The sequence below is a fragment of the Myripristis murdjan genome, chromosome 24, assembly GCF_902150065.1.
Source record: "Myripristis murdjan chromosome 24, fMyrMur1.1, whole genome shotgun sequence".
Classification (NCBI taxonomy): Eukaryota; Metazoa; Chordata; class Actinopteri; order Holocentriformes; family Holocentridae; genus Myripristis; species Myripristis murdjan.
In genome coordinates this window covers 19,049,558-19,063,496 of record NC_044003.1, presented here as the reverse complement: position 1 = coordinate 19,063,496, position 13,939 = coordinate 19,049,558, and the positions used below count along the sequence as shown (strand labels likewise).

The 13,939-nt window shown below is 42.2% G+C and overlaps 1 protein-coding gene across 1 annotated transcript in view; it reads left to right on the top strand.

Moving 5' to 3' along the window:
• The first annotated feature begins 2,378 nt into the window (after positions 1-2,378).
• Positions 2,379-13,939, top strand: part of ptchd4 (patched domain containing 4) — a 31,069-nt gene continuing 19,508 nt past the window's right edge. Inside the window, exons 1-2 of the mRNA XM_030047499.1 lie at positions 2,379-2,804; positions 11,327-11,822. Of these exons, the coding sequence (XP_029903359.1) occupies positions 2,379-2,804; positions 11,327-11,822 (922 nt within the window). The remainder of the gene's footprint in view (positions 2,805-11,326; positions 11,823-13,939) is intronic.

Genomic DNA, 13,939 nt, shown 5'->3' with positions numbered 1-13,939 from the left:
ACTACTTTAGCTCAGCTGATAGCGCACTACAATAGAAGGTTGTTTATCTGCACCCGTCACAAATGGAGGTGACTCTAATGAATGACTTCTTGAAACACTGAAATGCATAAAGTCCAAATCACAGTTTTATTCAAAATGTGAAAAGCTTGCAGTGTTTTTTCAGGTCCACTGGGTATTTTGAACACCTTCTAATCTAACTAAAATGGAAGGGATCTCTGTCTATATGTCTGTCCTTCGATTGTCTTGACAGCCTTTCATCTGATTGACTTCACACTTGGCGGGTTTATTGCTGAGGACCCAAGGAAATGCAGTGTAAAGTGTGAAGTTGTTGGGATGAGCATTTCTCCAGAAAGCTGTATGGCTGTTCCAAACAAGCATGTTTGGAACAGCCACTGCACTAGTTCATTTAAATGAGCAAAGACATTTCTGCATTTTGCATATTAAGTTTATCTGGTAAACATGTAGGTTTTACTCATGCCTAGAAATGATACAGAATTATACTTCTTATATTTTTCTTTCCTTCTTTCTTATGTCTGCCTATTTTTCATCAGTGTTGCTCTGTGGAAGCAGTAGGTGCTGATGTAGGACTGAAGGCAACTGAGGACTTCTACAGTGACAGCAACGCAGATACAACAATGTGGGGAGATTCTTCAGTGGCTGCTATTGTATACAGGATGAGGAGGGACTTACAGATAATGATTACCACTGCAAGCCCAAGTGTATACAAATGGTATTTACCATTTAACAGGCATGTGTTAATCCTAATCCTGGACTAAATTGATTTTTCAGTGAGATGTTCACTGGAAGATGCTAGTCTAGGATGAGGCTTATTCCTTGTCTGTGAAACTAGTCAACAAGTGGGTCAGATGGGAGATATCACCTAACATTGTTACCACAAGTGATTCAAAGCCTCCCACTTGCTACATAAAAAAGTTTGGGAGAAAATGAGGGGGGAAATAAATTTACTTCCTGGCCGTGGCAACATCCCATGCTAGATTTGTAGCACTAATTACTTACGGTCAAATCTTTGCATCCATTGGATTGTTGTGTGCCCCTTTTTCTGGATGGGTGTAGAAATACAATAGTCTGCTTTAAAAGACAATTTGTCAGTTATAGTCCCCTGGTAGACAATTTGTCTGCCAGTGGACCATGTTGCATAAAGATCGCAGTCACAAGGATTAGCATTATTAAATTATTGTGTCTCACCATGTCAGTGTGAGTCGAGCAGTGTGTAAAAGACCGGGCTGAAGGCTGGAATTTTTATGCACCTGCTTTTATTCGGTGATGGGGGTACAATAGATTAAGATATCACCATGTAATCTCTTGACTTTGTACATCCAAATCTCCTAGTGTGAGAAACGCAATACACACACACACACACACACACACACACACACACACAAACAAAAAAACTTATCAGCAGTACTGGCCATGGCCTTAATGAGCTTTACGAGTTACGAGGTGTGGGTCCGCTCACTAAAACCATCCACTGACAAGCCATTCACATTGTGCAGTGTGATCTGTCAGTGGGAATCAACAAAAGCACTCAGCAAGGCCCATTCCACACTGCTGCCTTGTGTCCTATATTCCACACCACCCTGCATGGCCTGTATAAACCACTCAGCATGATGCAGGAGAAAAGGTGGGTTTCCCCATTCATGAAGCCAACTGACTCATTTCAGGAAGTGCTTTTGGTCATTCAGCCACCTGCGGGAATAATTTTACTACTCTCATGTCGCTATTGCCTGACTGTTCCGAGGCATCACCCCTCCACACACACACACACACACACACACACACACACACACACACACACACACATCCTACCCTCCCCCTGTCATCCTCTCCTCTTCAACCCCACCACATGGTTACAGTTAAGTACATAAATCAGGCGCCGATCGTGTGAGAGGTAGAGGCAGCCGAGGCAGACTGAAGGCGCACATGCACATCACACCGCCGCGGCTCGTCGCTGCAACTGCAGCCGGTGCAGCGGAGGAGAGTCACGGCTTTTTATTTCACGGCGGAGGAATGGCTTGAGATCAGACACACACACACAAAAAGGCTCGTCTCCATCCACTGATGCACAATCAATATCTAACGGTCTGGCTGTCTGTGTGTGTCCAACCGTCTTGCTGCGAATTGCTGCAGTGCTGTTTTTCCAGGTGTTGTGGCGTGTGTGTGTGTGTGTGTGTGTGTGTGTGTGTGTGTGTGTGTGTGTGTGTGTGTGTGTGTGTGTGCGTGCGTGCGTGCGTGCGTGCGTGTGTGCGCGCGTGCGTGCGTGAGTGTATGTGTGTGCGTGTGTGCATGGTGGTGGTGTTGTAGCCTGGTGTAATTCTCCTACGAATTGGACTAAACCGGGGAACGGAGTCTGATGTCACATGTGCTTCATCGGAGGAGACGGGGCATCTGCAAGCTGGATTTTGTGGAGGATGCTGCGGCAAGTGATACACAGAGGGCTCAAGGCTTCGTTTTACTGGCTGGGCTTATTCGTTAGCAGGCACCCCGTTTTCTTCCTCACCGTCCCCGCGGTCCTCACCATCATTTTCGGATCTACCGTGCTGAGCCGATTCAAGCCGGAGACGGACCTGGAGATCCTGGTGGCCCCGACTCACAGCCTCGCCAAGATCGAGCGGAGTCTCGCCAACAGCCTGTTTCCCATCGACCAGTCGAAGCACAAGCTGTACTCGGATTTGCACACCCCGGGCAGATATGGCAGGCTGATCCTGCTGGCCAAGTCCGGGGGAAACATTCTGGAGCTGGCCGACCAGGTTCTGCAGGTCCACAAGCAGGTGTTGGATTTGCGCGTCAATTACAAGGGATTCAATTATACGTTCGCGCACCTCTGCGTGCTGAGCCACAGGGACAAGCGGTGCCTGTTGGATGATATCATCACTATCTTCGAAGACATACGACTGGCTGTGCTTTCCAACAGCACTTTCCATAAGGTGCCCGTGAGCTATCCAAATACAACATTAAAGGTGAGAATGGGGGAAATGATTTTTTTATTGCCACAATATCATACTGCAATCCCTCCTGCAAGCTCACATGCATGTCAGGCCTTATAGCAATATATTCCCCAGACCGTGCTTTCCCTATATCAGAGCCGTGGTGACAGTGCAGCAGCAGCGCTAAGCATGTGAATAGCTGTAGCGGGCTGCCGGCCGCCGCTTGGAGGCTGCCATAATTTCTGAATGAACACAGTGGGCTTGTATTCGCTCAGCCTATGATGTGGGGCTGCAGATTGCAACATATATCAGACGGCGAGGGAACCCTCTCCATAACACAGACAGCCGGCTTTGCAGTTTGCACCTTCGCCTGTTGGTGCGGGTTATGAATTGATTGGCTGCATAGTCCCTGTCTGCTCTGCTCTCTGTTCCTCTGCGCGCGGTCGTGCACACACACACATACACACACACACACAAGCACACACACGCAGAGAGGGAGAGAGGGACATCCTCTGTTTTTTTCTTTTTTTCTGATGCAGTGTCTCCCTCTTCCCTTCTCTTGGCTGCACATACAGGATGACATGGCTAGCTGCTAGACTCTCAGAGATCCTGCTTGCCTGCAACCTATTCCTCACTGTACAACGATCCAGTCCCACTGTGTGATGTGACTGCAGAGCAGCAGCTATATCACTCACATGCAATGCTTTAAATGCAACACAATAGCAGCAGGTACACACAATAAAACATAAACGGTGCATTTAGGCTGCTTGCAAAGACTGCACACACAGACACATAGCCGCACATAGGCCTACACAATCATCAGATGTAGGCTACTTTGCGGGAAAGAGACTATCACTACCAGTCACTAACTCATGCACTTGTAGGCATATGAGGCTTTTCATCTGAAAATCTGTTGCATACCAGTACAATTTGCTATTATTCCTATTGCGTTTCACCCAGGATTTTGTACTAATAGAGATTCCACCCAATTTTCGTCAGTCATGCCACAAGGCAAGTACAAGGTTATGGGCTGATTGATTATTTTGCATAATACATGCTTTGTGTGAGGGGATGAGACATTTTTTCTGATCAGCCTCCACTGTATGGCCTTGACAAGCTTTGATAGCACAGAGAATTGCACTGCATGCAGGACAAGGACACACACGAACTCACTCACTCACTTTAACAACCAGCTTATACAACACTGGGCAATTTAAATCATGAGGTACATGTCACAGTACACTGCTCTATCTCTTCCAATACGAGCTGCCATACACACACACACACACACACACAGTTTCAAACAGACACATACATACAGACGCAAGCACACATTTTATGTAACCCACACTGAGTCTCCAGTGTGGGGGGGTTGTAACTTCCACTGAGTGCTGCCAAAGCTGGTGCAGTTTTTCAGTTTCAGTGTCTGAGTTAAGTAGTGAAGCCGGTTATTGTCCTATTTTGAACCGTTTGGCCTCTGGAATTAAGGAATGTGCATTGTATATTTTATTTTGGATGACAAGTTCGAGTCCAGTATGGTTTAACAATTTCGCTGAGTCGTTTATAACAGGATTAATCGAGTCAGCAGTGCAAGTATTCCCTTTAATAAGGATGTTTGTTTTGATGTATTTTAAAGCACTTTCTCATCCTGTCAAAAAAGATGATTAGTTGTTAAGGTATTATTTCCCTTCCTTCTTCATCATCATCATCTTTTTCTTCTTCCTCTTCTTAATGGTACTCTTACACATTTTGATTTTGGTTATTGTAGCAGTGTGATATAGTAGCTCTTTCTATAAATTGTGATAATGAACAGAAAAAAGGTGATTACTGCTCAGCTAAAACAGAATATGTCTGCACCAGCTGTAATATAAAAAGTAATGAAACATCTTTACTACTGGGAGGCCATGCTATAAGAGGGCTTCAAGTACGACTGAATTATTTTCACCCCCATGTCTCTTCATACTAGCAATAAATGGCTGCATTTGAGAGCCTGGTAGTTTCCTGAGTGAACAAGCTCATACTTTAAAACTGTGTCTAGAAAAATGAGACTAAAATAAGGCTTACATCACAACACTCCGTCTTCATCCTCATTCTTATTTGCCTCCCTCTCCCCCACTTTGTCACCTGTCTTCTTGCTGACTTCCTGTTCAGCAATGCTGTCTGTGTGTGTGCGAAAATGTGTGTGTACATGAGTGAGATTGTGTGTGTAACGTGCACATGAATGCCCATGCGAGCACATACACTTGAAATCAGCTTTCCTACCACATGAATTACAGTATTTCTCACTTGAAGGTTTGACATGACCTCCTTTCTCCTCAGTTCTGTACACAGTGGATCAGCCAGACTGCATCCTTGATATTCCTGAATCCCTCTTCCCCGTCTGCCTGTCTGACTAGCTGTCTAGGCTAATTCATTTGCCTGACTTCTTATGCCTCATCCTGCACTTTGATGTCAGATCTGGGGTTTATTCTGTGCTTTATATATATATATATATATATATATATATAGCCATCACAAAAGTCCTACCTGCTGCATGCTTGCTGAACTACCACTGAACTTTGGCTCCATTCCCAAGAGGAAGTGTCTGAAAATATTTTGTTTTGCTATCTGGCTGTCTTTCCAGTTCCTCTCTTTTTAGATGTTAGATATTACAAAAAGTAGTGTGGTAACACAGTAGGTAGCTGAGAGATGCTAGAATTTTGTGTCAGAATGCAGTATATGATTATAAATGGTGCAGATCTAGGATAGACCCACGATAAGGCACATGGTGTTTACTTATTGGAGTCTTACATGGTATTCACTATTTTTATTTTCAGTACTTTTCCAAATAATAATAATAATTTATTTCCAAAATGGGAGATTCTCTAGTTGCCTGTCCCATTCCAAAGTCAGGTCAGAGGGCATTCAATAACTTGATTATGGACACTTAAGCATGACAGATGCTTGCAGTAACAAGAGCCTTCCCATTGAAAGAAGATCCCAACTAAACGCTATACCACTCAGCTATCACAGTGTGTGCTGTGGTGATGGGAACATTACTCTCATGTGTAGAATTAGACATAAAACTTCAACAGATGCATGCAAGGGGCTAAACTCGGCCATTGCAGCAGCAAGTAGCACAAGGATTCATCGGAATAATATGATATCAATCCAGTTAGAACAAATGGGGTGATAAAAACATACATAATTAACAATTCCCACATTTGACCATATAATGAAAGGTATGAATGGAAATGTGGATATAAGCAGGGCCATAGCTTCAAGTTTGTGGCCCCCTGAAAGAACATTGTGCCCCTATTAATTAAACATATACCTTTATACATGATAAACACACTGAACTAGTGCTTTTCTTAATGTATTGGTAAGATCCATTTTTGTCACTTCTCAGTCTGTTTTTATAAATGATGAGCAGCATAATGCTGATATAATACTAGTAATGAAGACAAGTTACAAGGGGCTACGTGGGAGAAATTAAACTGAAGCTGAAGCAGAACGTTTGAGTTATTATTGATCTACAGCTGTACTATTAACATTATCAATACTATAGATATTCACAGCAAGTGCTATATAGCTGCTACATAGTTGAAAAGGCATTCTTTGTAGTATAGTAAGTGCAGGCCTATATGAAATGAACACCTCTCTTTGTATGAATTTAATAACTATATATGTCCTGCATTAAGTACTCACTATTCAATTTGGAAAATGGGTAATCAAACTTTCAGAGCACTTTAGACAGTATAAGTATGCATTCAAGTAGAAGACATTTGTAGAAGCAGAGCTTACTTTAACATAAAGAAAATGTGAGAATTTTGAAATGCAGGAAATCTTAGACATACCTGCAAGGTGCTGCACAAGAGACTTTTGTTGGATGGGTTTCTGGAGCATAGCTTTATGTTGTATTCATATTTCTAGCAAACGCATCACTGTGCTAATGTCCAGTGGCCAATTAGAGCTTGATGATTGCTGGTACACGTGCCAGTAGTGTTACAGCAACAGGATGGACATATGGCAGCACTGGTATGTGATTAGGCGCTGATGGAAAATACACCGCAAAGATTTTAGCTTATCTTTACAGATGGGACTTCAGCCAACCTGTCTTGGGTCATGGAAATACTGACTTCTGATCCCCAAGTTGTTTGTGAGGAAAATGAGGAGTTACAGCGGTGACACTGTCCCTGCATGTTAAGACCCTGATGGTCACTGTTAGTTACAGTACACTAGCTGACTGAGGTGTGGTCTGCTATCTGCATGACATTTACTCTGACACTAATAATATTGTGTTTGACAAGATCAAGCTTCTTGTTACATTTGTGGGAGGCTGGTGAAATTGAGTGCTAGATTGAATTAAGTTATTGGGTAGTTTGGTTTGTATGCTCCATGGCAATGTCAAACTAAGGTCAGGGTATGCTTTATGAGACACCCCCATTCTCTTTAATAAATCATAAAACTGGAGGTGAGCGCAGTCGCAGTGAGATGAGGGGAAAACAGCTGATATCTGGAAGCAGGTCTGTGACAGTTTAAATGCTACAGAGGGCTGGATGTGATTGGAGGATGAGAGAATAGACAAGGCAGAGGAATTGGCTGATGGCTTTTGATATATGCACGTTCATAATTGGCTCACCCTATTGAGTGAGTGGTGATAAAAATGGCCATTTGATTCCTCAAAGCTCTTCTCCTGAAATGGCATTAAAACTTGTCATTTTTCAGTGTAAAACACAGATGGATAGATTGATGGGTGGAGGAATGGATACATGACTAACCAAACGAATGAAGGCAGGCCAGCAGGAAAGAACAAAGCAGGAAAATGAGCTCCATCCCCCTATAAGTCTATGGTCTTTGTACTGCAGATGACTGTTAACACAAGGGTTTGACTGATATTCATGTAGGGCCGATACTGATAATGTTTTTTTTGCTTGTTTGTTTATTTGTTTTTTAAGTGAAGCTGCCAGTTGCCAATATATTGTGGCAAGCTTCAAATTAGAAAATTACTGTGCAATAAATAAATAAACAAGAAAACTATTTGGCCTAATCAATTAAATCACTTTTTAATTAAACATTTGAATAAACAAATCAAACACAGAGGATATTGCAAATGCAAAACAGTGAGAGATACTGTCAAACAATATTAAAAAATCGGCAAAAAATAAAATAAAAACAAGCACTAGAGAATAACATCTTTCTTTTATTTTGGAAAGGGAAGACATGGACACCATCATCAAGCTTTGAGGCTGTGTCATCAAGATGCACAGTGAGATGATACATATATACGTCAATTTACAAACATGGCACCCATGACACTGACGGCATGCATGGCTGTTCCTACTCAGATCAGTGGAGCACAGTCCAGTCCAAATGTTACCAGTGTAAAATGGCAACATTTTTTCTGGCAACTGGGCTCTGGGGTTTGGCACAAACAAGGACATAGTTTCCAAATAAGTCCACATAACGTCACAAAACTTTCCAACTTTCCCCACAGACTGGTCAAAAGGGGTGTGTTTTATGGCAATAGCATTGCTGAAAGGAGCTAAGGCTAACCACCCAATCAGGATCATAGCTTGGTGCATATATGTAACACCATGGAAACCTGGCAAGGAGGTTGGTCATGAGCCAGCAAAGCATTAATTAACTTTTCAGGCCAGTTGGCCTCACGGGGGCATGGCAGTGGGCGAGGTTTAGCACATACAAGGGCATAGTTTCCAAACGCATCCCCATAACATCATGAAACCCAGTGGGACAGATGGGCATGGGTCAAGGTGGCACTGACCAACTTCCACACAAACTAACTTGAAAGGAGCATGTCCTGTGGCAACAGCCAAACGGGGACATGACTCAGCACAAACTGGGAGGTAATTTCCAGATGCAACCTTGTTGGAGGTCTGAGCTCTGCTGAGTGCTGAGTGCTTGTCTGTGGTCTCCAGATTTTATATGTTTATGTCATCATAACTCCATCTTCCAGTTCCTCTGCTTTCTGGCTTTGATAGAGAGAGCTGTTCATTGGCATAAATCCTGTTTTGCCGTTTAAATTAGTTCAAACAATCTGCAACCATTATTACCAGTCTCACCTCAATCTATTCTCAGGGAGCTCAAGAGGTGTCACTTCCCTCCTCTTCTCATATCACTCACCTTTTCAGGGATATCACACACACACACACACACACGCACGCACGCACACAAACACACACATTCAGTATATATAATTATTTTCCAGCTCCATGTTTTTTTCTTACAAATAGTTTCCACCAATTAAAATACAGTGGCACACCTCAGTACAGTCCAGAGCCAACTGAACAGGTTTCTCAGCCTTCTCTATCACACCGTCTTTCATTCTGTCATATCCCATTTATATCCCACTTTCTAAGACATAATGAACCAACCTTGAGCGTTTTAAATAATAGCAACTGCACAGGCATTTTCAAGTGATATAAAAATGATTGCCTGTGTTATGCGTCATGGTTCAGTGTTTTACAGCATAAAAGACTTGCAGAAGACTTTGTGGACTTGCAGAAGATTGTATCAACACTTCTGTGGTGGTGTTAGCACATATCCTGTGCTCAGTGTAGGAAGTAAATTTTGATTTTACAAAGCAGCATTATTAAAATTCATTTGAAATGGTTTTGTGAAGTTGGAAAGTCAACGTGGCAGATTAATTTGAGACTTGTGCAATTACACAAGTGAAATGAGAGCTAAAGCCATTTCAGTTCCCTTGGCGATTACTGACTGATTATGTTACATAAACACAATTGTATACTGTCATGAAATGACAAATTTCACGCACTGTGTAGGATTGTTTGTGAGAGTAATACTTCATCACAAAAACAATGTGCAGTTTCAAAGATATGTCACCACGATAGGTGTTACCATTTTTTATTTAGCTGACATGTTTAAGTAGAGTGACTTAAAGTGAATGAACCAGTAGAAAGTCCTGATCATGGGCTCTTTGACAGGAAACCTGGGATCTAACTTGTGACCTTTCAGTTGCACGACAGTCTCTGTAATAATTTACCCGTCCTGCTGCCCACATAATACCATAATGGAAGCACGGAATTACTCTTTGTCATCCATTTTTTCACTGAGCAAATTGTTTATTGCAAATGAATCAAACAGTAACGGGGATTTATTTATCTAGAAACATGAGATTTATATCAACTTCCCCACTGTGAAATAGCATATTGTGATTGTTTGATTGTGCTGGATTATTCTGATCATAACAAGATAAATCATGTCTACAGTGAGCTGCAAATTAAAGTTGACATTATTCCGGTTGCACAAACAAAAGCATGTCGTGCAGGAGTTCAGATTCCACCCCCACTGCCATTGTGGTTGCCTTGCATCCTTTTGAATTAGGGGGCTGGGTATATTTATCATGCCAATGTTTGTGTATGTTTTTTTACACTGAAAGACTACATGGGGAGTAAATCTAGAGCTTTAATCGTTGGTTTTATCACCAAGTTTATCATTTTAAAATCCATGAACTGTATTATAAACACATTAGAATTGTAGCAGACGATTCTATAACACTATGAAAAAAAAAAAACCTGAAGATATCGTGTCTTCACTCCAAACTGTCTTGCTGTTTGCTCCTGTTAACAAACCATTTAAAAACATGCACTGCTATAACTTGCTATGCTGCACATATTGATAGCATTGCATATACAAGAGTACGTACGATTTTCAGTTTATTCATATTTAGTCAACAATTACCACCAAATATTCTCAATTATTCTTCATCACAGACCCCTGCTGCTATGCTGAACACAATATTGGCCAGTTCCATTACCTCCAGACTCTTGTCACAGTGAGCAATGCCTCAGCGTTTTCTAAGATTGTAACAGTGCATCAACCTGTGCAGTCAGTCCTGCAACATGTCTGTGTGCTGCAGTCTTACCCAACTGCTCCTTTATTTGACCACGGCTGTGAGCAGAGTGTGAAATGAACACCCACTAAGCGCCAAATGTTGGTAAAATGTGTCTTGGGTTGTGAAATCAATAAGGGTCACATGCTTTACTGGCCAGTAACTTTTTGAAAGGATTATATTTGAATGGTAGGTAATACAGAGCTCTGTTGCACTTTTCATGATGAATTACAAATGTGATCCATTTTACAAGTGAGTGGGCAAGTTTTAAATTAACACAGAGAACCTGAATGTATACCTTAAATAGCTTTAAAAATGGGTAGGACATTTTTCTGTGAAGAATGTGTACTTATTTCAGTTTAAAAAATACTGGAAGGTACATTTTATTTAATTTAATTTTTTTGTTTTTGCACCCTTGGTAAGTGAGTCAAAATGTTTATCCCAGACAAAGTGTTGCACTGCCCTATGTTAAAGCTAATCTATCTCATCTCTCCTTTTCACTTCATCCTCCCCAACCATAACCCTGCAGGATGGCCGTGTGTCCTTCATCGGCCACCAGCTGGGCGGCGTGTCTCTCTCACCCAACAGCCGAGACCAGCAGGTCAAGTTCGCCCGTGCTGTCCAGATCACCTACTACCTCCGCAACCACGGGCCTGTGGTGCAGGATGCCATCGCCGAGCGCTGGGAGAACGAGTTCTGCGCCCTGGTCAGCCGGCTGTCCACGGCCGAGGCGCCCCACGCGCCGGACCAGCTCCACATCCAGTCGCTCACATCCTTCAGCTTGTGGCAGGACTTCCACCAGACGGGCGTGCTGGCCAAGGGGGAGGTGCTGGTCAGCCTGGTGCTGGTGCTCCTGGCCGCCACCATCTCCAGCTCCATGCGGGACTGCCTAAGGGGGAAGCCGTTCCTGGGCCTGCTGGGTGTGCTCACTATCTGCATCGCCAACGTGACAGCCGCCGGGATCTTCTTCATATCAGACGGGAAGTTCAACTCTACGCTGCTGGGGATCCCTTTCTTTGCCATGGGTGAGTGGGAGTGCAGGGCTTAGAGGGGTGTGTGTGCCTGTGTGTATATGTGTGAAAAACAGAGCTCAAGAGTGTGTATGCTCATGTATTTTATGCGTGCACTTATATGTGTCTGTGTGTGTTTTTGTGTGTGTAGTGGTGGCTGGTTGGTTAAAGGGCTTATCAGGAGTTGACACTTGGAGGGGGTTGATTGGGAAAGGGATTAGTAGAATTGTGATGGGCTTTTCCTTGGAGGGGATGCCGGCAGTTCATTGTAGTTATTGTAGCGGGAATAGGGAGTGTTGCTGTGTGTGTGTGTGTGTGTGTGTGTGTGTGTGTGTGTGGTTGTGTTTGTGGATGTGGATGTGTGGGTGGATGTGTGCGGACTTCACAGCAGCAGTACTGCAGTGTATTCTCCTGTCAGGCAATTTTGAGCGAGTTCTCTGTAATTTTTGCATTGTGAACAACACATTCCAGTGTTGGTACTAAGTTATCAAGGTTTTCTTGAATTTTGCTGAGCTTCTGGTAATGTTGTTGTCAGTGTGGTGGATTTTAATAATGTAGTCTGCTAGAGTGCACGCCAACTACGAGGAGCTGACTAAAGGCTTGTGGAGATGAGAATCCCTGAACCTCGAAAACACATGATTTAAATGAATTCTGAGGCCACATGCAAAGTATTAACATTTCATATTTGCTTTTAAATGGCATTTTGATGGCATTTTGCACCTGTAATTTCACAATGGAGCTGTTCAAAAGTGAGTAGTTTTGACAATAATGTAAATGTAAAGTAGAAAGTAAAACTTACAAACAAAGTAGAAGGTAGCAATTCCAACCACCACGACCCAAATATGGTGTCTCAGGAAAAGGAAACGCTTAATACTCACAAATGCACCAGTATACATTTTTGCCATCTTTTTATGTATACCTACTGGTACGCTGTGAAATAACCAACAGAAATATGCTGCTTTCTGATAACTAACAATAAGGGGACTGTCATGTAAAAATATGTTAAAAGTAAAAATGTTATGTTCTTAAACAGCTGTATGTTATTATGTGGAGATTTTGTTGGTGAAAATGACATAGACCTTGGAGGTAATCAGTTCCTTGCTTGTGTGTTAGCAGGACTGAAATGTTGTTATGGGGCAAGGAGAAGCAATTAAGTTGTTACACCAGTTGACCAAAGTGGGACACAGCAGTTGATGTGGCTTCTCTCTAAAAGACAAATAACTTCTAAACGGAGTCACCATCAAACTTTGTGTGTCTGTCAGCAACCGTAAAAAGAGTCAAACCCTCAAAAAAGTTCATTTCTGTTTCTGTTCCCTGTCAGTTTTCCCAATCTTTAGTACAGCAGATGGACACCCCTAGTGGCTACTGAACAATATTACTGATTGGCAATGTGATGTTGCAATAATCAAAAAATGCTTTTGAAAGTGGCTAGAATTTGAACAAAAAATATCTCATGTCCCTTTTCATGTTCAACTCATGAAAATGTGTAAATCTCCTGATGTGAAAGAGGTTGGTAGAGAGGCGTATAATTTTTAGTGGAAATCCCACATGTGGAAGTGGCATATTTTGACAGGTGCAGTGGTGGAGGTATATGCTGCTCTCAATGCTATCTATTTTTTTTTTTACAATTACTCTAAGTAATTTACAATTACTTATAATTTTTCCATATACATGTTAATAATTTAGCAAGTGCATACCTCAATCAATCTACAATGAAAATAATGAAAATATCACTATGTAGCCTCGTATCTATTGATTGTTTGTTGATCCGCTTCCCTATTAAAAAGACAAAAATAGACTTTTTACAGTCATATTCAACTTGTGACCAACATTTAGAGACCCATCATCAGTTTGGTTTATGGTGTTGATTCCATCTCTGTTTATGTTTCCGTGTGTACTGTCTCTTGCTATAACTGTCTCTGTTCCTCCACCTCCACTTCTCTCTAATGTCGACTCTATCTCTCCTTTTCTATATCTCTCCCTCTCACTCTCTTTCTTTTCTTGCTCAAAAATTGTTTCTCCATTTACAGGACAGCATATCTTGCATTTTCTCCCTATTCTCTCCTAAGGTCACTGGATCCCCAGGGCTTTGATATGGCTCTGCAGCAGACCAGGTGACAAAGCTGAAGTTT